Genomic DNA, 21,826 nt, shown 5'->3' on the forward strand with positions numbered 1-21,826 from the left:
ATGCTTCCCTAGTGGCTCCGGTGGTGCCTAATCTGTCTGCCGCTGGATTCATGGCATCTCGGGTGGATGAACTAACTAAGGCCGCTGCACTTGGATGAGGAGCTGCCACCATAGGGTTCAAGCGATTCTTTGCTCTAACTGAAGCCGCCAAAGACAAGAAGGATGGACCTTTTCGAAAGCTTTTTCATCCATAATGAAGAGTGGGATTGAACGAAAGTTTTTGTCAAAAGATTTTGGTTGGTTTTTCGTTGTTCCAGTACTCTCTGCAATCATGGCAGGTGCAATTAAGCTTCACAAGAAGCTAATCAAAAGGTTGGAGACCAATCTGTATATAGTTCAAGTTGTTCTTAATTAACAATGTTGAGCAGCGACAAATCAATGACCCTGCCATGAAGAAGTGGCTCGATGATCTCAAAGATGCTGATGAGTGATGACTTGTTGGATCGTGTTTCAACCGAAGCAGGAACAACTCGAAAAGGAGGTTAGTACCTTGTTCTCTTGCTTTCTAAATTTTTGAGAGTTTGAGGTTGTTACAAACTGGAAGACATAAATGAGAGACTAGAATATGCTGGAAAAAACAAAGACATTATCAGTCTAAAAGAGAATGCTAGGGAGAGCTTGTTGTAGAGAACACCATCAACATCTCTGTTAGAAAGATCCACTATATGTGGTAGAGATCAAGACAAAGAAGCCATAATGGTTATTGGATGATACAACAGATGCTAAAATATCTGTGATTGATGGCATGGGTAGGGGTTGGAAAACCCACTATAGCTGAATTGGTGTATAATGATGAGTCTTTGAAGCAAATATATGATCGTAAGATGTGGATTTATGTTTCTAAAATTTTTCATATTCAGAAGATCACCAAAAATATGATAGAGGTAGTTAATTCAAGTAGATGTAATATCAAGGATTTGGGTTTTCTTCAACTTGACTTGAAGGAAAAGCTGATGGGAAAAAAGTACTTAGTTGTTTTGGACAATGTTTGAACTATGGTGTTTGGAATAATTTTTAGAAGCCTCTTCAACACGGGACCAAGAGAAGTAAATTTCTTGTAACTACTCGTGGCAAGAAAGTTGCTTCCGTTGTCCAAACCATCTTATCATGTAAGCCAATTAGATGATGCAGATTTCTAGCTACTGTTTGCTAACCAGTCATGTCTTCCATTGGAATATTCAAGTAAGAAGAAGATTTGTAGACTATAAATTCTTAATTGTACAATGTGCATATCAAAAATGTCATTTGAAGAAAAAGAGAAAGTATCTTACTGAGGCAAATAGAATTGAAAACCAAACTCAAAGTCTTGATTTGTTGTTCTTGCTGCGACAACTACCAAATAACTGAAAATGAATAGTAGGAACATTAGAATTCTTAATAATAATAAATTAGAATTTGGGATTTTTTGGACTCATGTCTTTCATCCTTGACGAATTTGATATTAGGAATCTAAGCTCACTTAGTTAGCGATGGAAATCGTGTAAATTTTTTGTTTACTTTTGAAGTTCAACATTTCTATTATCAATCTTTGTAACTCATGCCTTTATCTTTTTGCATACAGACTATGGACGCATTGAAGAGTGAAGAGTATTTGCAGCTATTTCGTCTTCCACTAGATGAAGTAAGTGATTTTTAGTATTTTCAAGTTAGCTGTTCTAATTTGTTAGGTTTTCTTTATTGGTATAAAACCCGGTTAATTAATGAGTAATTAACCCACAAATTAAAAATCTATTCTAGAAAATTAGAAAATGAAATTTTATGGTTTAGTATGATAGAGAAAATTAAAATGAGAATTTTGATACTAATTTTAAAGAATTTGACCTAAGATTGGGCCGAACGGGCCAAACCAGGCAAATCAAGCCCGTATTGGACCCAAGGCCCAGCCCACTACACTTAGCTAAATGAGCCACAGCTCATTCTCTCTCCCACCTCATGTAAAACACGCTGCAAGTGTAGCAAAGGGGAGGAACAAATCACAAAATTCACAAACCCTCACTTGTGATTTAAAGTGACATAACTTTTGATTCGGAGCTCTGATTGTTGCACCGTTTACGGTCACGTGACCGTGGCGTTGAGCTCTACAAAGCCCATAAGGTGGTGTAAGAGGTAAGCTACGTTTTCCTTCCAGTTTTCCCAGCCCTTAATTTTGAAATTACTGGTAAAAGTGTTGAGATTTTGAGCTCTTTGATGTTATAGGATCCAACTAGCTTGAGGGGAAGGCTTAATCTCACCCCTTTGATCCTTAAGTATAGTAAGATTCTCAACTCTAAGTGAAATACTTGAATTGTTGTGATTAGTTCTTGAGTTTGTATGTGTGGGTGTATGTTATGTGTATTAGGCAACATATGTATGTAAGTGGATTGAAGCTTGATGGAGATTTCGGGAGCTTGAGGTGGATTGCAAGCTAGAAATCTGTTTTTGGAGGTGTCAGAGCCTTGAAAGTTGAGGGAAAGTGAAATTGGAAGTGTTCCGGATTGAGCGAAAAATCAGCCAATGTATGCTTTCGGTTTTCTGTATCTAAAATATAATGTATTGTGAAAACTTAGGCTAGTGACCCTAGGATAGGATTTGAATCGTTGATGTGGTTGTTGGATGATATGAATCAAGTTTATTATGTGATTAATGGTTGAATGGTTGTGAGTGATGCTAATGGTTGATAAAGCATGTAAAATTGTAAGTGATGTGAATTGGTATGCCTAATTGTTGGAAAGGATGAGGCTCTTATTGATAAGTATGTAATTGTATGTGATATTGATATGTATGTATAGTGGTTGATGAAATTGAGCATTGATTGAAAATTTAGATGTGGAATGTTGATCAAAATCGAATTATTGAATTGAGATTGATGAAAATAGAGAATTGATGTGTTGTAGATTAAATATGGAAGTTGGAATGTGGTTGAGGCTAAATTGGTAAGGTTTTAGTTGAATTTAAGGGATTTAGACAGTGTATGTTTGAAAAATTGAGGCTTGGTTGTTTTTGTGAAAATTGTGATTTTGGTCCAACTTTGGCAGAGCATAACTTGGTCTCTGGACCTCCAATTTATGTCAAACTTATTTAGAAATAAAATTTTATTCGAGATGTTTATGCCATTCAAAGAACGGAGGAAAAATATTTTAAAATGAAGAAGTTATGCTTGATCAAAGTTTGGTGTGCAAATTGAAAAATCTGGACTTAGTAGCTTTTTGGTGCTGCTGCATTGTATGCGTACACATACATTCCTATACGCGGATATGGACTTCTGTTTGGTGCCCCACGCATACGCGTGACCTGGGGTTTTTGCGTACATGAATTCCCTCATATGCGGCCAGTCATTTCTGTTTGGTGCGCATGCATACGCGGAAGGGCAATGCGTACGTGACTTGGTCCAAACGCGTACTCACGCGTACGCGTGACTCATGTGTACGCTAACCCTATTTTCAGCAAATATGAATTTTGTGTTTTTCAAACCAATTTCAAACCTCTAAGTCTCTAATTTTCATCCTTTTAGTCCTAAATATTAATAGTATGCCTAGTAATGAGAAGAAGTTAGGAAATATGGTAAATTGTGGATGAAGTAAAGGGAGAATTAATGATGAACCATGATTAGTGATGATTGTATGAGTTCCTGAGGATGTTGGTATAAGTGCTGTGTATGATATGAGCCGAATGGCTGTATGTGATAATGAATTATGGCTGGTTGTGGATTATGTTACGAGCCGAATGGCTGTATTAATAATGAATTTATGGCTGAGTATGAATGCATATATGCTTGTTGAATGATAATGTGATTGTTGCACTTCCAAACATCTGAGATACGAGTTTCCCTCGGTGAAAGCAGTGACTAGCCACCACGTGATCCAGGTTGAGATTCGATACTCTGCTGACCCTATGTCGTAAGTGTGGTCGGACACTGTGAAAGTTCCGGGTGAGCTCGCCCCCGTGGATAAACACCAGTGTGGGTGTTATATGATTATGATTATGATTGAGTATTACTCAAGTTAGGGATGCACGATAGAGGGACAGTCCAATGGTTAGCTACCAAGACTTGTCGGGTTGGCTTTATAACTGACAGATTAGACTTATCAGCCACTAAGACAGGCATGTATCATATGCATCTATGTGTTTGTTTGGTGTGTTCAATTTGGAATGCCTAGTTGATTGCATAACTACTTGCTACTTGTTTAATTGTTGTATCTGCTTTCTATTTGCAATTTCCTTGCTTGAAATACTTGTGTTTGTAATATCAACTTCCGGTGGTGGTTGGGAGGTTCAGAGGAGTTGGAAAGGAGAGTTTTAGATAGACCGAAGACCCTTAGCTAGTTGCCTCTTACTTTTTCATGGTTTAGTTATGTTTATATGCTTTAATTATCTATTGGAAGTTCTAGGATTGCCTTCGGCTTTTTTAGGACATTATATGTTAAATATGTGGGCACTATTACCATGCTGAGAACCTCTGGTTCTCATCCATGCAGATTTTGTGGTTTTCAGATGTAGGACGTGAGGCTCCTCATTGAGGCATGCTGGAAGCTTCTGATTTAGCGAAGATCCTTATCTTTTGGACTTTATTTTGGTTATATGTATTTACATAGACACTTATTATATCCACTGTTTATATATATACTGTATTACTCCTCTTAGAGGTTATTTTGGAGAAACAGGTTTTGTAATTCATTTTTTTTTTGGGTTCTTATATATGTATGTATGTGTACTTGTATGCTCGGGCCGGTTACATTCGCAAACCGAGTTTTGAGCTTTGTTATCCATGTTAGTTATCTTTTACCTCGCTTTGCTTACATTATCGCATTCAGGAGTGTTGCGTTTTTTCAAATTTAACGCTTTTGCTTTACTCCTTTCTTCAAAGGCTCTTAGTTATAAATACTTTTCACACTACTATATATACTAAATTTTATTTTCAGAGGTCGTAATACCTCACCACCTTTGTCTTATGACTTAAGCATAAGGCTCTGTGTGGTAGGGTGTTACAATTGGTTTACTGATTATTGTTATAGATAATAATTGAATTGAATTGAATAGTATTCTAGTCAAAGTTGCAGTTTTTCGAAACATGTTTGTATATGATAATGTCCTTATGTCACTTTTTTGGCAAAACATTCAATGAAGTCAGGTTGGGAATTCTTATTGATAAGATGCTCAAAAAAATTGCTTATAAGTCCTAGTCAAAAGTCTCTTATTTTGTAAATTGTGGACCTTCTGTTGAGTAATAGGGGATAACATTATTCAAACACCATATTTATTTGCTGGCACTCCTCCATGATGGTTTTTTACTTTAATTGCACATCCTTTGTAACCAAAATAAAAGAGCACATTCTCGTGGATAAATAAGGACTAGGATTCAATTATATACATACGTAGTCTGTCCATTTCTAACATCTAGCTCCGAAGCAAATTGATATTCAAACAAGTTGTTGTTTGAAATGTGCGTCCTACTAGTTTTTTAGACATTCCTTGAGAATATATGACGATCTTGCTCGTTCCTTTGTCACAACTCACATCATTTTTATTCTCTTTTTATTTTAGGTCCTTATTGAAGACAATTACTTGTGCTGTCTAGGTAAATATACTTATTCGGGTAATATTTTTGTTTTCATTAGTTGTTAAATGATATTAATTTTGACTTGAGTAATGCACCTTTTCTTTGAATATTGGAGATTCATTTTGCTAAACCTGTATTGAATGATGATTCTCCAGCTGCGATGCTAGAAAGAGGACGACAATATGACATTGATGCTCCAACAAGTGACTTTGGAACATACCCAACTTACTAGGTTTTATGTTTTTTTTTTCCTTTCACTCTTTCGATATGTATAATTTCCTTTTATTTACATCATAACTGTGATAACATTCACCGGTGGATACTCAAGTTTATGAATTTATTAATGTTATATACGATATGGGTTAATAGAATTAACAACATTAGTATTAATACCAAGTTATAAATAAAAATGCTCACATGAAAAAGAAAATAAAGCAGAAAATAGTATCATCAATTGAATTGAAAATTTCAGTACATCATACAGTGATGGCTATATGGCATGTTCAGTTGAAAACCAAAAGTAACATTAAACGAAAAGAGTAAGCCTAGATAAAACTGGAATAGGAAAATAAAAGAGCTAAGAATAAAGTAGAGTTATGTTCAATGAAACTAAACTAAAAGTACATCAGACATAATATTCTCTTGGATACCAGATTTCACAAAATCATCTAGCTTTCTCACGAGCAATTGGATCCAAAACATCCTTTCAAAATGGCTTCTTGTTGAGATCAAAATTTTTTACCGCAGCTTAAATTTTTGGTGATTCAGTTGTAGAGCGAACATATCCTCTCTTACGGAAAAAATTTGAAATAGGGTCGCTCTATAATGATGAATTATTTTCGATGTGCCCACTCAAATTCACATGTTGGCTTGTTTGTAACACTCGTCTACATAGATAAAAAATGTAACGATTTATATTCAATTTACAGTGTTATAGATAGGTGCTAGCAAATAATTTATTTTTAAAAGTTACCTTCAAATCTATTAATATAACATCGTCATCCCACTCAGAAGAAATAGTACACTATGAAAACCCAACCCTTTGCAGATACTGCACGCTAAGTGCATATATCTCCTACAAATTTTCAACCAAACCAATTAATTATAGATCATTATTAAATGGTAACATGATGTTAAATTCAATAACAAAGCGCAAACAGAATATTGAAGATAGCAAACCTCTATACTAGAATCCATAGCAGAGGATGGGGCATTAGTATAGAATGCATGTGAGAAGGGCGACTTTTCATAGATATTGGTGTGAGCATTGAGTGCTATCAGCCAAGAATAAACATTAATCTTGTTACACAAAACGTCGGAGGCCACATCGAGTGCGTGATGCAACAAGGAGAATGGAGAAGCGAAAACCATCTCCTTAGCAAACTTCATGCTTCCATAGCATTCAAGTAAGTCACGCTCTTCCATAATAATCCAGGTTGAGAAATTTCTGCAAGGTTGTGCGAGTAGTGATAATGATATGTCGTCACCTTGCTCAGATAGGATTTCATTTTGTGTGACCTAAATAGTAAGAAATTCATTATGATTAAAAAACATAATTATTCAATTTTTTATAATTAAGGCAATTAATCAGATTCATATAAATAAATAAAAGATTGAAAAATTACTAGACAGGACTCTTTAGGAGGATATAATTTTGCCTATGAAGTTTTCTAAGTTCTTTGCTAGTTAGTTTAGTTACTAATTACATGATTATATTAATTTGGGAGTTAATTATGTACCCAAGTTATAGATTAACTCCAAGAGTCAACTCACCAAATAACATAGCATCTACTCTAGCATTTAACTATTTGACTCCAAAAACTAACTCACACACACAAAAGTAATATATACACATACACAATTGTAATAGGACCTCTTACTATTGTATTAGGCATCCTGGATTGTATTTTGATCCTGTGATCTCGTTTAGGGGGCTGGCCATCTCGGCCATGCCTGGACCTCTCACTTATGTATTTTCAACGGTAGAGTTTCTACACTCCATAGATTAAGGTGTGGAGCTCTACTGTTCCTCAAAGATTAATGCAAGTACTACTGTTTTCTATTCAATTCTTCTTATTTCGCTTCTAAGATATCCATTCGCACCCAAGAACGTGATGAAGGTGATGATTATGTGTGACGATCATCATCCTTCCCCCTTATGAACGCGTGCCTGACAAACACTTCTGTTCTACATGAATTAAGCTAGAATGAATATCTCTTAGATCTCCTAACCAGAATCTTCGTGGCGTAAGCTAGAATGATGGCGGCATTCAAGAGAATCCGGAAGGTCTAAACCTTGTCTGTGGTATTCCGAGTAGGATTCAATGATTGAATGACTGTGACGAGCTCCTAACTCGCGATTGCAGGGCGTTAGTGACAGACGCAAAAGGATAGTAAATCCTATTCCAGCATGATCGAGAACCGACAGATGAATAGCCGTGCCGTGACAGGGTGCGTGAGCATATTATTCACTGAGAGGATAAGATGAAGCCATTGGCAAGGGTGATGCCTCCAGACGATTAGCCGTGCCGTGACAGGGCATTGGATCATTTTCCCGAGAGATGACCGAAAGTAGCCATTGACAGTGGTGATGTATCACATAAAGCCAGCCATGGAAAGGAGTAAGACTGATTGGATGAAGATAGCAGGAAAGCAGAGGTTCAGAGGAACGAAAAGCATCTCCATTCGCTTATCTGAAATTCCTACCAATGATTTACATAAGTATTTCTATCCCTATCTTATTAATTAATATTCGAAAACACCATTATCACTTTATATCTGCCTGACTGAGATTTGCAAGGTGACCATAGCTTGCTTTATACCAACAATCTCCGTGGGATTCGACCCTTACTCACGTAAGGTATTACTTGGACGACCCAGTGCACTTGCTGGTTAGTTGTATCGAAGTTGTGACAATTATGAATTAAGATCAGAGCACCAGGCCTTTAAAGCCATGGATATGTATCACAATTTCGTGCACCAAGTTTTTGGCGCCGTTGCCGGGGATTGTTTTGAGTTTTCGGCAAGCTTTTGGTCCGGTAACATCAGTGCCAGATTCCCTTTTGATCCGGCAACAGCACCAAATTTTTGGCGCCGTTGCCGGGGATTGTTCGTGTTTGGACAACTGACGGTTCATCTTGTTGCTCAGATTAGGTAATTTTCTTTTTATTTTCTTTTCAAAAAAAAATTTTCAAAAATATTTTCAAAATTTTCTCACCTGTTTTTGAAAAAAAAATGTTTTCAAAAATAAATTATTCTATGACTTCAGAATTTTTAAGAATGAATTCTAGTGTTTCATGAAGCATGTTGAAGCCTGGCTGGCTGTAAGCCATGTCTAACTTTTTGGACTGGGGTTTCAACTTGCCATCACAAATGAAGAGATTCTCACACACTGAGTTGCTCTAAACATGAAAAGTATCCATACCTGCTGAAGCTTGGCTGGCCATTGGCCATGTCTAGTGTTTTGGACTGGAGCTTTCATTGAAAGCTTGGCTGGCTAGTGAGCCATGTCTAATTCCTGGACTGAAGCTTTAGACTAACATGGCAAGATTCCTGGAATTCATATTAAAAATTTTGGAATCCTTATTTTTCTTTTTCAAGACTATTTTCGAAAAATATAAAATAAAAATCCAAAAAAAATTAGAAAATCATAAAAATCAAAAATATTTTGTGTTTCTTGTTTGAGTCTTGAGTCACGTTATAAGTTTGGTGTCAATTGCATATGCATCTTGCATTTTTCGAAAATTTCATGCATTCATAGTGTTCTTCATGATCTTCAAGTTGTTCTTGGTAAGTCTTCTTGTTTGATCTTGATGAATTTTTGTTTTGTGCCTTTTCATGTTTATCATATGCATTCTTGAATTCTTAGTGTCTAAGCATTAAAGAATTCTAAGTTTGGTGTCTTGCATGTTTTCTTTGCATTAAAAATTTTTTAAAATTGTGTCTATGATGTTCATCTTGACATTCATAGTGTTCTTGGTGTTCATCTTGACATTCATAGCATTCTTGCATGCATTCATTGTTTTGATCTAAAAATTTCATGCATTGCATAATTTTCATGTTTTTCATAAAAATTTCAAAAATCAAAAAAAAAATATATCTTTCCCTTTTTCTCTCATCAAATTCGAAAATTTGGATTGACTTTTTCAAAAAAATTTTAAAATCAAATTGTTTCTTATGAGTCAAATCAAATTTTCAATTTGAAAATCTTATCTTTTTCAAAATCTTTTTCAAAAATCAAATCTTTTTCAAATTTCTTAGTTATTTTCGAAAATTCCAAAAATCTTTTTCAAAAATCTTTTTCTTATTTTTATATAAAATTTTCGAAAATAACTAATCAACTAATGTTTTGATTCAAAAATTTGAAGTTTGTTACTTGCTTGTTAAGAAAGATTCAAACTTTAAGTTCTAGAATCATATCTTGTGATTTCTTATGAATCAAGTCATTAATTGTGATTTTAAAAATCAAATCTTTTTCAAAAACTAATTTCTATCATATCTTTTCAAAAATATCTTCTTATCTTATCTTTTTCAAAAATATCTTTTCAAAATATCTTTTCTAACTTCCTAACTTCTTATCTTTTCAAAATTTGTTTCAACTAACTAACTAACTTTTTGTTTGTTTCTTAACTTTTTCAAAACTACCTAACTAACTCTCTCTCTCTAATTTTCGAAAATATCTCTCCTCTTTTTCAAAAATTTCCTTTTAATTAACTAATTATTTTTATTTTTTATTTTTATTTCAAAAAAATTTTCGAAAAATACTAACAAATTTTCAAAAACCAATTTTCAAAAATCGCTAACTCCTTTTCAAAATAATTTTCGAAAATTATACCTCCCCCATCCTATTCTATTTATTCATTCATATCCTAACATCTCATCTCACATCTCTTCCATTCTCACAGTTGTGTTTCTTTCTTTATAATTACATTCTTTGTCTCCCCCTTTTCTTCCACTCACAAAGGGATCCCTATACTGTGGTATAAAGGATCTCTATTATTATTATTATTTTTTTGTGCCTTCTTCTTTGTCATATGAGCAGGAGCAAGGATAAGAACATTCTTGTGGAAGCAGATCCAGAACCTGAAAGGACTCTGAAGAGAAAATTAAGAGAAGCTAAAACACAACAATCCAGAGATAACCTTTCAGAAATTTTCAAACAGGCAGAGGAGATGGCAGCCGAAAATAATGATAATGTAAGGAAGATGCTTGGTGACTTTACTGCACCTAATTCCAATTTACATGGAAGAAGCATCTCCATTCCTGCCATTGGAGCAAACAACTTTGAGCTGAAACCTCAATTAGTTTCTCTGATGCAGCAGAACTGCAAGTTTCATGGACTTCCATCTGAAGATCCTTTTCAGTTCTTAACTGAATTCTTGCAGATATGTGATACTGTTAAGACTAATGGAGTAGATCCTGAAGTCTACAGGCTCATGCTTTTCCCCTTTGCTGTAAGAGACAGAGCTAGATTATGGTTGGATTCTCAACCCAAAGACAGCCTGAACTCTTGGGATAAGCTGGTCACGGCTTTCTTAGCCAAGTACTTTCCTCCTCAAAAGCTGAGCAAGCTTAGAGCTGATGTTCAAACCTTCAGACAGAAAGAAGGTGAATCCCTCTATGAAGCTTGGGAAAGATACAAACAGTTGACCAAAAAGTGTCCTTCTGACATGCTTTCAGAATGGACCATCCTGGATATATTCTATGATGGTTTATCTGAGCTATCAAAAATGTCACTGGACACTTCTGCAGGTGGATCCATTCACCTAAAGAAAACGCCTGCAGAAGCTCAAGAACTCATTGACATGGTTGCTAATAACCAGTTCATGTACACTTCTGAAAGGAATCCTGTGAGCAATGGGACGCCTATGAAGAAGGGAGTTCTTGAAGTTGATACTCTGAATGCCATATTGGCTCAGAACAAAATATTGACTCAGCAAGTCAATATGATTTCTCAGAGTCTACATGGAATGCAAGCTACATCCAACAGTACTCAAGAGGCATCTTCTGAAGAAGAAGCCTATGATCCTGAGAACCCTGCAATAGCAGAGGTAAATTACTTAGGTGAACCTTATGGAAACACCTATAACTCAACATGGAGAAATCATCCAAATTTCTCATGGAAGGATCAAAAGCCTCAACAAGGCTTTAATAATGGTGGAAGAAACAGGTTTAGCAATAGCAAGCCTTTTCCATCATCAACTCAGCAACAGACAGAGAACTCTGAACAAAATGCTTCTAATTTAGCAAATCTAGTCTCTGATCTATCTAAGGCCACTGTAAGTTTCATGAATGAAACAAGGTCTTCCATTAGAAATCTGGAAGCACAAGTGGGCCAGCTGAGTAAAAGGATCACTGAAATCCCTCCTAGTACTCTCCCAAGCAATACAGAAGAGAATCCAAAAGGAGAGTGCAAGGCCATTGACATAAGCGCCATGGCCGAACCTGTGAGGAGAGGAGAGGACGTGAATCCCAAGGAGGAAGACCTCCTGGGACGTCCAGTGGTCAATAAGGAGCTTCCCTCTGAGGAACCAAAGGAATCTGAGACTCATCTAGAGACCATAGAGATTCCATTGAACCTCCTTATGCCCTTCATGAGCTCTGATGAGTATTCCTCTTCTGAAGAGAATGAGGATGTCACTGAAGAGCAAACTGCCAAGTTTCTTGGTGCAATCATGAAGCTGAATGCCAAATTGTTTGGCATTGTTGCTTGGGAAGTTGAACCTCCCTTGTTCATCAATGAACTAAGTGATCTGGATCAACTGACATTGCCTCAGAAGAGACAGGATCCTGGAAAGTTCATAATACCCTGTACCATAGGCACCATGATCTTTAAGGCTCTATGTGACCTTGGTTCAGGAATAAACCTCATGCCCTTCTCTGTAATAGAGAAACTGGGAATCTATGGGGTGCAAGCTGCTAAAATCTCACTAGAGATGGCAGACAGCTCAAGAAGACAGGCTTATGGACAAGTAGAAGATGTATTAGTAAAGGTTGAGGGCCTTTACATACCTACTGATTTCATAGTCCTGGATACTGGAAAGGAAGAGGATGAATCCATCATCCTAGGAAGACCTTTCCTGGCCACAGCAAGAGCTGTGATTGATGTTGACAGAGGTGAAATAGTCCTTCAATGGAATGAGAACTCCCTTGTATTCAAAACTCAAGGATCTCCCTCTGCAACCATGGAGAGGAAGCAGAAAAAGCTTCTCTCAAAGCAGAGTCAACCAGAGCCCCCACAGTCAAACTCTAAGTTTGGTGTTGGGAGGCCACAACCAAACTCTAAGTTTGGTGTTGAACTCCCATATCCAAACTCTAAGTTTGGTGTTGGAGAGTCTCAACAAAGCTCTGCACATCTGTGAGGCTCCATGAGAGCCCACTGTCAAGCTATTGACATTAAAGAAGCGCTTGTTGGGAGGCAACCCAATGTTTATCTAATTCTTATTTTTATTGTTTTTCGTGTTTTCTTAGGTTCATGATCATGTGGAGTCACAAAATAAATAGAAAAATTGAAAACGGAATCAAAAACAGCAGAAGAAAAATCACACCCTGGAGGAGCATCTGTCTGGCGTTCAGCGCCAGAACAGAGCATGGTTCTGGCGCTGAACGCCCAAAATGGGCAGCTTCTGGGCGCTGAACGCCAGAACAGGCATGGTTCTGGCGTTCAACGCCAGAAATGGCACACAAATGGGCGTTGAACGCCCAAAATGGCCACCAACCTGGCGCTGAACGCCCAGAGTTGGATACAAAGGCATTTTTACATGCCTAAGGGGTGCAGGGATGTAAATCCTTGAAAACCTCAGGATCTGTGGACCCCACAGGATCCACTCAGGATCTGTGGACCCCACAGGATCCCCACCTACCTCCACTCACTTCTTCTCACCACTCTCTTTCACACAACCCCATAAACACTCTTCCCTAAAAGCCCTTCACCAATCACCTCAATCTCTCTTCCCCATTAAACCTTCACCACTCACATCCACCCACTCTTCCCCATAAACCTACCTCATAAACTCCACCTACCTTCAAAATTCAAAACCAATTTCCCACCCAAACCCACCCATATGGCCGAACTTTAACCCCCCCTCCCTTCCCTATATAAAGCCATCCATTCTTCTTCAAATTCACACAACACACCCCTCTACACTCCTCTTGGCCGAAACCACATCTCCCTCTCCCTCTCCATATTTCTTCTTCTTCTTCTTCTTCTATTCTTTTGTTTATTGCTCGAGGGCGAGCAATATTCTAAGTTTGGTGTGGTAAAAGCATAGCTTTTTTGTTTTTCCATTACCATTGATGGCATCTAAGACCGGAGAATCCTCTAGAAGAGGGAAAGGGAAGACAAAAGCTTCCACATCCGAGTCATGGGAGATGGAAAGGTTCATCTCCAAAGCCCATCAAGACCACTTCTATGATGTTGTGGCCAAGAAGAAGGTGATCCCTGAGGTCCCTTTTAAACTCAAAAGAAATGAGTATCCGGAGATCCGACATGAAATTCAAAGAAGAGGTTGGGAAGTTCTAACAAATCCCATCCAACAAGTCGGCATCCTAATGGTTCAAGAGTTCTATGCCAATGCATGGATCACCAAGAACCATGATCAAAGTAAGAACCCGGATCCAAAGAACTATGTTACAATGGTTCGGGGGAAATACTTAGATTTTAGTCCGGAGAATGTGAGGTTGGCGTTCAACTTGCCATACATGGAAGAGAACGCACGCCCCTACACAAGGAGAGTCAACTTTGATCAAAGGTTGGACCAAGTCCTTATGGACATATGTGTAGAAGGAGCTCAATGGAAGATTGACTCCAAAGGCAAGCCGGTTCAACTAAGAAGATTGGACCTCAAGCCTATAGCTAGAGGATGGTTGGAGTTTATTCAATGCTCAATCATTCCCACTAGCAACCGGTCTGAAGTTACTATAGACCGGGCCATCATGATCCATAGCATCATGATTGGAGAAGAGGTGGAAGTTCATGAGATTATACCTCAAGAACTCTACAAGGTGGCTGACAAGTCCTCCACCATGGCAAGGTTAGCCTTTCCTCACCTCATTTGCCACCTATGCAATTCAGCTGGAATTGACATAGAGGGAGATATCCTCATTAAAGAGGAAAAGCCCATCACTAAGAAAAAGATGGAGCAAGCAAGAGAGCCCAGTCATGGAGCTCAAGAGGCGCAAGAAGCTCATCACCATGAGATTCCGGAAATGCCTCAAATGCACTTTCCTCCACAAAACTATTGGGAGCAAATCAACACCTCCCTAGAAGAATTGAGTTCCAATATGGGACAACTAAGGGTGGAACATCAAGAGCACTCCATCATGCTCCATGAAATAAGAGAAGATCAAAAAGCAATGAGGGAGGAGCAACAAAGACAAGGAAGAGACATAGAAGAGCTCAAGGACATCATTGGTTCCTCAAGAAGGAAACGCCACCATCACTAAGGTGGATTCATTCCTTGTTCTTGCTTTCTCTGTTTTTTGTTTTCTGTATTATGTGCTTATCTATGTTTGTGCCTTCATTACATGATCATTAGTAGTTAGTGACTTTGTCTTAAAGATATGAATGTCCTATGAATCCATCACCTCTCTTAAATGAAAAAATGTTTTAATTCAAAAGAACAAGAAGTACATGAGTTTCGAATTTATCCTTGAACTTAGCTTAATTATATTGATGTGGTGACAATGCTTCTTGTTTTCTGAATGTATGCTTGAACAGTGCATATGTCTTTTGAAGTTGTTGTTTAAGAATGTTAAATATGTTGGCTCTTGAAAGAATGATGACTAGGAGACATGTTATTTGATAATCTGAAAAATCATAAAAATGATTCTTGAAGCAAGAAAAAGCAGCAAAGAACAAAGCTTGCAGAGAAAAAAAAAAGAAGAAAAAAGAAAAAAATAGGCGAAAAAAAAATATAGAAAGAAAAAGAAAAAGCAAGCAGAAAAAGCCAATAACCCTTAAAACCAAAAGGCAAGGGCAAATAAAAAGGATCCCAAGGCTTTGAGCATCAGTGGATAGGAGGGCCTAAAGGAATAAAATCCTGGTCTAAGCGGCTAAACCAAGCTGTCCCTAACCATGTGCTTGTGGCGTGTAGGTGTCAAGTGAAAACTTGAGACTGAGCGGTTAAAGTCAAGGTCCAAAGCAAAAAACAAAGAGTGTGCTTAAGAAACCTGGACACCTCTAATTGGGGACTTTAGCAAAGCTGAGTCACAATCTGAAAAGGTTCATCCAATTATGTGTCTGTGGCATTTATGTATCCGGTGGTAATACTGGAAAACAAAGTGCTTAGGGCCACGGCCAAGACTCATAAAGAAGCTGTGTTCAAGAATCATCATACTGAACTAGGAGAGTCAATAACACTATTCGAAATCTGAAGTTCCTATAGATGCCAATCATTCTGAACCTCAATGGATAAAGTGAGATGCCAAAACTATTCAAGAGGCAAAAAGCTATAAGTCCCGCTCATATGATTGAAGCTCTGTTTCATTGATAGTTTGGAATTTGTAGTATATTCTCTTCTTTTTATCCTATTTGATTTTCAGTTGCTTGGGGACAAGCAACAATTTAAGTTTGGTGTTGTGATGAGCGGATAATTTATACGCTTTTTGGCATTGTTTTTAGTATGTTTTTAGTAGGATCTAGTTACTTTTAGGGATGTTTTCCTATAGTTTTTATGTTAAATTCACATTTCTGGACTTTACTATGAGTTTGTGTGTTTTTCTGTGATTTCAGGTATTTTCTGGCTGAAATTGAGGGACTTGAGCAGAAATCAGATTCAGAGGTTGAAAAAGGACTGCTGATACTGTTGGATTCTGACCTCCCTGCACTCAAAGTGGATTTTCTGGAGCTACAGAACTCGAAATGGCGCGCTTCTAATTGCGTTGGAAAGTAGACATCCAGGGCTTTCCAGAAATATATAATAGTCCATACTTTGGCCAAGAATTGACGACGTAAACTGGCGTTCAACGCCAGCCTTCTGCCCAAATCTGGCGTCCAGCGCCAGAAAAGGATCCAAAACCAGAGTTGAACGCCCAAACTGGCACAGAAACTGGCGTTCAACTCCACAAATGGCCTCTGCACGTGCTACACTTAAGCTCAGCCCAAACACACACCAAGTGGGCCCCGGAAGTGGATTTATGCATCAATTACTTACTCATGTAAACCCTAGTAGCTAGTTTATTATAAATAGGACCTCTTACTATTGTATTAGGCATCCTGGATTGTATTTTGATCCTGTGATCTCGTTTAGGAGGCTGGCCATCTTGGCCATGCCTGGACCTCTCACTTATGTATTTTCAACGGTAGAGTTTCTACACTCCATAGATTAAGGTGTGGAGCTCTGCTGTTCCTCAAAGATTAATGCAAGTACTACTGTTTTCTATTCAATTCTTCTTATTTCGCTTCTAAGATATCCATTCGCACCCAAGAACGTGATGAAGGTGATGATTATGTGTGACGCTCATCATCCTTCCCCCTTATGAATGCGTGCCTAACAAACACTTCTGTTCTACATGAATTAAGCTAGAATGAATATCTCTTAGATCTCCTAACCAGAATCTTCGTGGCGTAAGCTAGAATGATGGCGGCATTCAAGAGAATCCGGAAGGTCTAAACCTTGTCTGTGGTATTCCGAGTAGGATTCAATGATTGAATGACTGTGACGAGCTCCTAACTCGTGATTGCAGGGCGTTAGTGACAGACGCAAAAGGATAGTAAATCCTATTCCAGCATGATCGAGAACCGACAGATGAATAGCCGTGCCGTGACAGGGTGCGTGAGCATATTATTCACTGAGAGGATAAGATGAAGCCATTGGCAAGGGTGATGCCTCCAGACGATTAGCCGTGCCGTGACAGGGCATTGGATCATTTTCCCGAGAGATGACCGAAAGTAGTCATTGACAGTGGTGATGTATCACATAAAGCCAGCCATGGAAAGGAGTAAGACTGATTGGATGAAGATAGCAGGAAAGCAGAGGTTCAGAGGAACGAAAAGCATCTCCATTCGCTTATCTGAAATTCCTATCTTATTAATTAATATTCGAAAACACCATTATCACTTTATATCTGCCTGACTGAGATTTGCAAGGTGACCATAGCTTGCTTCATACCAACAATCTCCGTGGGATTCGACCCTTACTCACGTAAGGTATTACTTGGACGACCCAGTGCACTTGCTTGTTAGTTGTATCGAAGTTGTGACAATTATGAATTAAGATCAGAGCACCAGGCCTTTGAAGCCATGGATATATATCACAATTTCGTGCACCAACGAGCAGAAAAATGTGCATTGTAAAAAAGAAAAAAATAGTGAAATTGAATGTATATAATTTGGTCTATTTGGTCGCGTTTGGAAGATAGACTGAGAGTAAGAGACAGAAACAAAGACTAAAATAAGTCTCAGTATTGTGTTTGGTGTAAAGTGGGAGACAAAGACTGAAATAAGAATGAAATTCTAATTTAATTTGCACAAAGAGTATAGTTGGAATTCATTGAAATGGGGATATTTTAGATATAAAATATTATTAAAGTTTCAATCTCTGTCCCCAAAAATTTCAGTCCCCTATGTCCCCACTTTTTTGAGGTACTGACTGAAATTTTGAGGACAGAGACTGAAATTTTAGTACCAGTCTCTGGGCCAACAAACATGATACTGAGTCCTAGTCTTTCAGTCTCCATCCTATTAGCTCAAAACAAACGCTACCTTTGGTTACGCTACAATCTGATTTTTATACCAGTAATGAACAACACAACCACACTAAGAAACTACTGTTTAATCAAGAAGGGGAAATTAACAACTTCAGCTAGTTAATAATCATAGGAAGTGTGAAAATTGCAAATCATCAACAGCATCTAAAATTAGATAATTAACATACCTTATTAATTTTTCATGGCAACACTAAGAAGGAAGGGAAAGAAACCAATGATAAAAAAAAACTAAAAAAGCTTTCTCCCTGATAAATTGAATTTATCTGAAGTTAGGGTTTAAATTTGAAGAAAGTATAAACTGCATAAAAATATTTTGAAAATGCTGCAGAGAACACCAAATTAAACACAGAATTTAGAGATGGATATCATTCAATTTTGCCACAGTGATCATTGGGTATGTGGCAATTGAGAGAGTTCATCTCAAGTTAGCCACAAACAAACAAAAACGTCAAAAAACTCTGCAAAATTTGACCATGAAAATACAAGATGTTACAAGTGATTATCATAATTATAAAGATTTATTACTGCTTCTTATTTGTGGGTATCTTCCCGATGGTAACTCCCGTATTTATGGCAGTGAGTCAACAACCATACTTTTCTTTAATTAAAGAGAGAAAAATTCCTAATTTGAATGGCACCCCTCAAGCCCATTCATCCCTAACGTCAACTAACTCTCAGACACTCAACACTTTACCTCACTGGCTCACCACACCTCACACTCTCACAGAGCTTCACTAAGACACTCACTCTCACCTCTCTACCTCACTCACCGCATAGTAACCGCCGACCACAATGTCAGCCAATGACGACAGAGGTCGTCAAACGTCACTCTCTTTGCCGACTCCTGTGACTCATCCATGCGCCGTCAGCGTCTGCTCACTCGGTTCAGACTAAAATAGCAAAAAAAAATGCTCACTTGGGCACTGCTCAAACCCCATAAACCAAAAACCCCATTCTCGCTTTCGCCTCGAACATTTTCAGCCTGCACCCATTGTCCATCGCCACCCCAATCGACAGTAAAAAAAGACGCCAATGCTGTAGCCAAACTCGTCCTCCAATCAGACCCAAAAACCCTCTCCGAAGCCCTAGCAAAGCCTACCTTCCAATGGTCCCCGCACCTTGTCGATAGGGTTTTGAAGCTTCTATGGAACCACGGGCCCAAAGCCCTCCAATTCTTCAACGTCCTGGTCCGCCACCCGACCTACCTCCACTCCCCTTCTTCGTTCGACCACGCTGTTAACATCGCAGCACGCATGCGCGACTATCAGGCCGCGTGGGCCCTTGTGGTCTGCATGCGCTCTCTCAGCATTGGGCCCACTCCCAAGACCCTCGCCATCTTAGCCGACCACTATGCCTCCACTGGAAAAGTCCACTGGGATGTTAATGTGTTCCTGTCCATGCATCACCACGGCTGCCGCCAGGTATCACTATGACATTGTAGCATAAATCTCGAGTAGTGTAATATATGAAAATTCCGCTTAGCTAAGTTATAGATAAAATGAATTATTATAATCAACAGTATAAATCTATCTTATTAATTTAGTGAGAAGTCAATTATATGGGGAATCGAACATTCTTAAAATGGATGAGAATAATGAATTTATATTAGTTAATAAGTGCCTTATCAAGTATTCTTAAAAAATTTATTAAGGTGTTAAATATTAAAAAGTTTGTATTAAGAAATATTATTATACTCTTAACTTACACTCTTTACTAAATTAATATCAATATCTCATATAATTCTTTAATAAAATATTGTAAAAAAATTGTATAATTATAACAAATTTTTAAAACATTTTATAAAAGCATTTGTATTTAAATAACTTGTGAAAAGATAAAATTAAAATTAGTGTATTCAAAGGTATTAAAAATATTTAATTTATAAAAAAAGAGAACAAATTGATGAATGGACTAATTTGGTGTACGACATTTAATTTCAGGGACTAAAATGAGTCATTTGATGCAAAGTAAGGGACCAATTTTGTGCATATGTAATGATGACATAGTGGATGACACGTGAACAAATAACATTGTGACACGTGGCTAGTGACGGATCCAGAAAATTTTGATAGTGGGGGCAAAATATATATAACATGATAATAGTTTTTATAATAAAAATATTACGTTTACATAAAAAATTAGCTATCAAATTATCTACTATAAATTTGTGTATAAATACTATATCATTTAACTTATTTTTAATGTGTATTTTGTATTTTAAAATTTGTATTTTAAGATTTATTCTGTACAAGTGATTATTTTATGTATACGTAGCATAATTGTTGTTATAATTATATTTTGTTATTGTAAAATATGATTAGGGTTCAAAATATCTAATTACAAATTAAAATACTAAAATAGTAATTTAAATAATAACATATAATTTAAAATTTAAAATTTAATTTTTTATATTTCATATTTTAAAATCTTGACAATATAATTAAAATGTCTTTTTTTGTATATGTCGTTAAATAATCATTTAAAACTCAACTTTCATACAATTAGCTTTTGATGATATTCATAGTTGAAAAAGTTCATTTAATTAGTGTAGTTATAATGAAAAAACTAAAGCTAATTTTAAAAGAAGAAATACAAATAGATAGATAATATTATTTCGAGTCAATTTTTAAGAAGGAACATCAATCTTATTTAAATTTGAAACTTGATCATTATAATGGACATCTAATATGAAGTTCTCAAATTGACTATCAAGTGTCGAAAGTTGAATAAAAAATTATTGTGGGGTCAAATTTAATAATTTAATAGGGGCAAATAAATATTATTATTATATACTACTCAATAAAATTCCAAATTGTAGTGGGACGCTTGCCCCCACACCCTAAGGAATGGCTCCGTCCCTGCACGTGGCATAATCTGACACGTGGCAAAATAGCATTGTGACACATAGCATAACCATCCACATCAGCATGCCACGTGTCGCTAATCGACACGTCATCATACCGTTACACGTGGCCAAACCATGAGGTGACATGTGTCACCAAAGGTTCACGTCATCAAGCCACGTCAGTGCGTCGTTAACAAAAAATGGGTCAGGGACTAATATGGTGCAATTTTTCCAATCTCAGGGACGTAATTGGTGCAATTAGAATCTTAGGAACAATTTTGGTGCACGACGTCAATCTCAGGGACCATTTTGGGAATTTTATCGATGCTAGGGATATTACGAAGGGTTTGGAGTTGTTTGAGAAGATGGGGGATGGGTCATGCTTGCCGAATCTAGACACATACAATGTTTTTATTAGTGCAATGTTTGTTAGAAAGAAATCTGAGGATTTGATGGTGGCTGAAAAATTATTGTTAGAGATGATCAATAGAGGGTTTTTACCCCGAAAGTTTACTTTTAATTGTGTGCTGAATGGGCTTGTCCTAACCGGCAATCAAGATTTTGCAAAGGAGATTTTAAGTATGCAGAGCAGGTGTGGTCATCTTCCTCGTCAATTAAAATTGTAAGGCCCTTAATGTTGGACTTGAGTTTGGAGAAACATTGAATTCAAAATTTGGACAATGTATTTGATGACCATGCCATAGAGAGCCTCGTCCACATGAGGTTCATTGATTCTG

The 21,826-nt window shown here is 37.2% G+C and overlaps 1 protein-coding gene and 1 non-coding gene across 2 annotated transcripts; one reads left to right on the top strand and one right to left on the bottom strand.

Moving 5' to 3' along the window:
- Positions 1 to 11,103: 11,103 nt before the first annotated feature.
- On the bottom strand, positions 11,104 to 11,211 carry LOC112724673 (small nucleolar RNA R71). The gene has a single exon (XR_003163825.1). It is a non-coding gene; the product is annotated as a small nucleolar RNA R71 (small nucleolar RNA).
- A 7,941-nt stretch (positions 11,212 to 19,152) lies between these two features.
- On the top strand, positions 19,153 to 19,677 carry LOC140176192 (pentatricopeptide repeat-containing protein At1g74900, mitochondrial-like). Its single transcript, XM_072206095.1, has one exon. The coding sequence runs from the start codon at positions 19,153 to 19,155 to the stop codon at positions 19,675 to 19,677; it is 525 nt and encodes a 174-aa protein (XP_072062196.1).
- The last annotated feature ends 2,149 nt before the right edge of the window (positions 19,678 to 21,826 follow it).

This window comes from Arachis hypogaea, chromosome 11 (genome assembly GCF_003086295.3).
Source record: "Arachis hypogaea cultivar Tifrunner chromosome 11, arahy.Tifrunner.gnm2.J5K5, whole genome shotgun sequence".
NCBI classification, from domain to species: domain Eukaryota; kingdom Viridiplantae; phylum Streptophyta; class Magnoliopsida; order Fabales; family Fabaceae; genus Arachis; species Arachis hypogaea.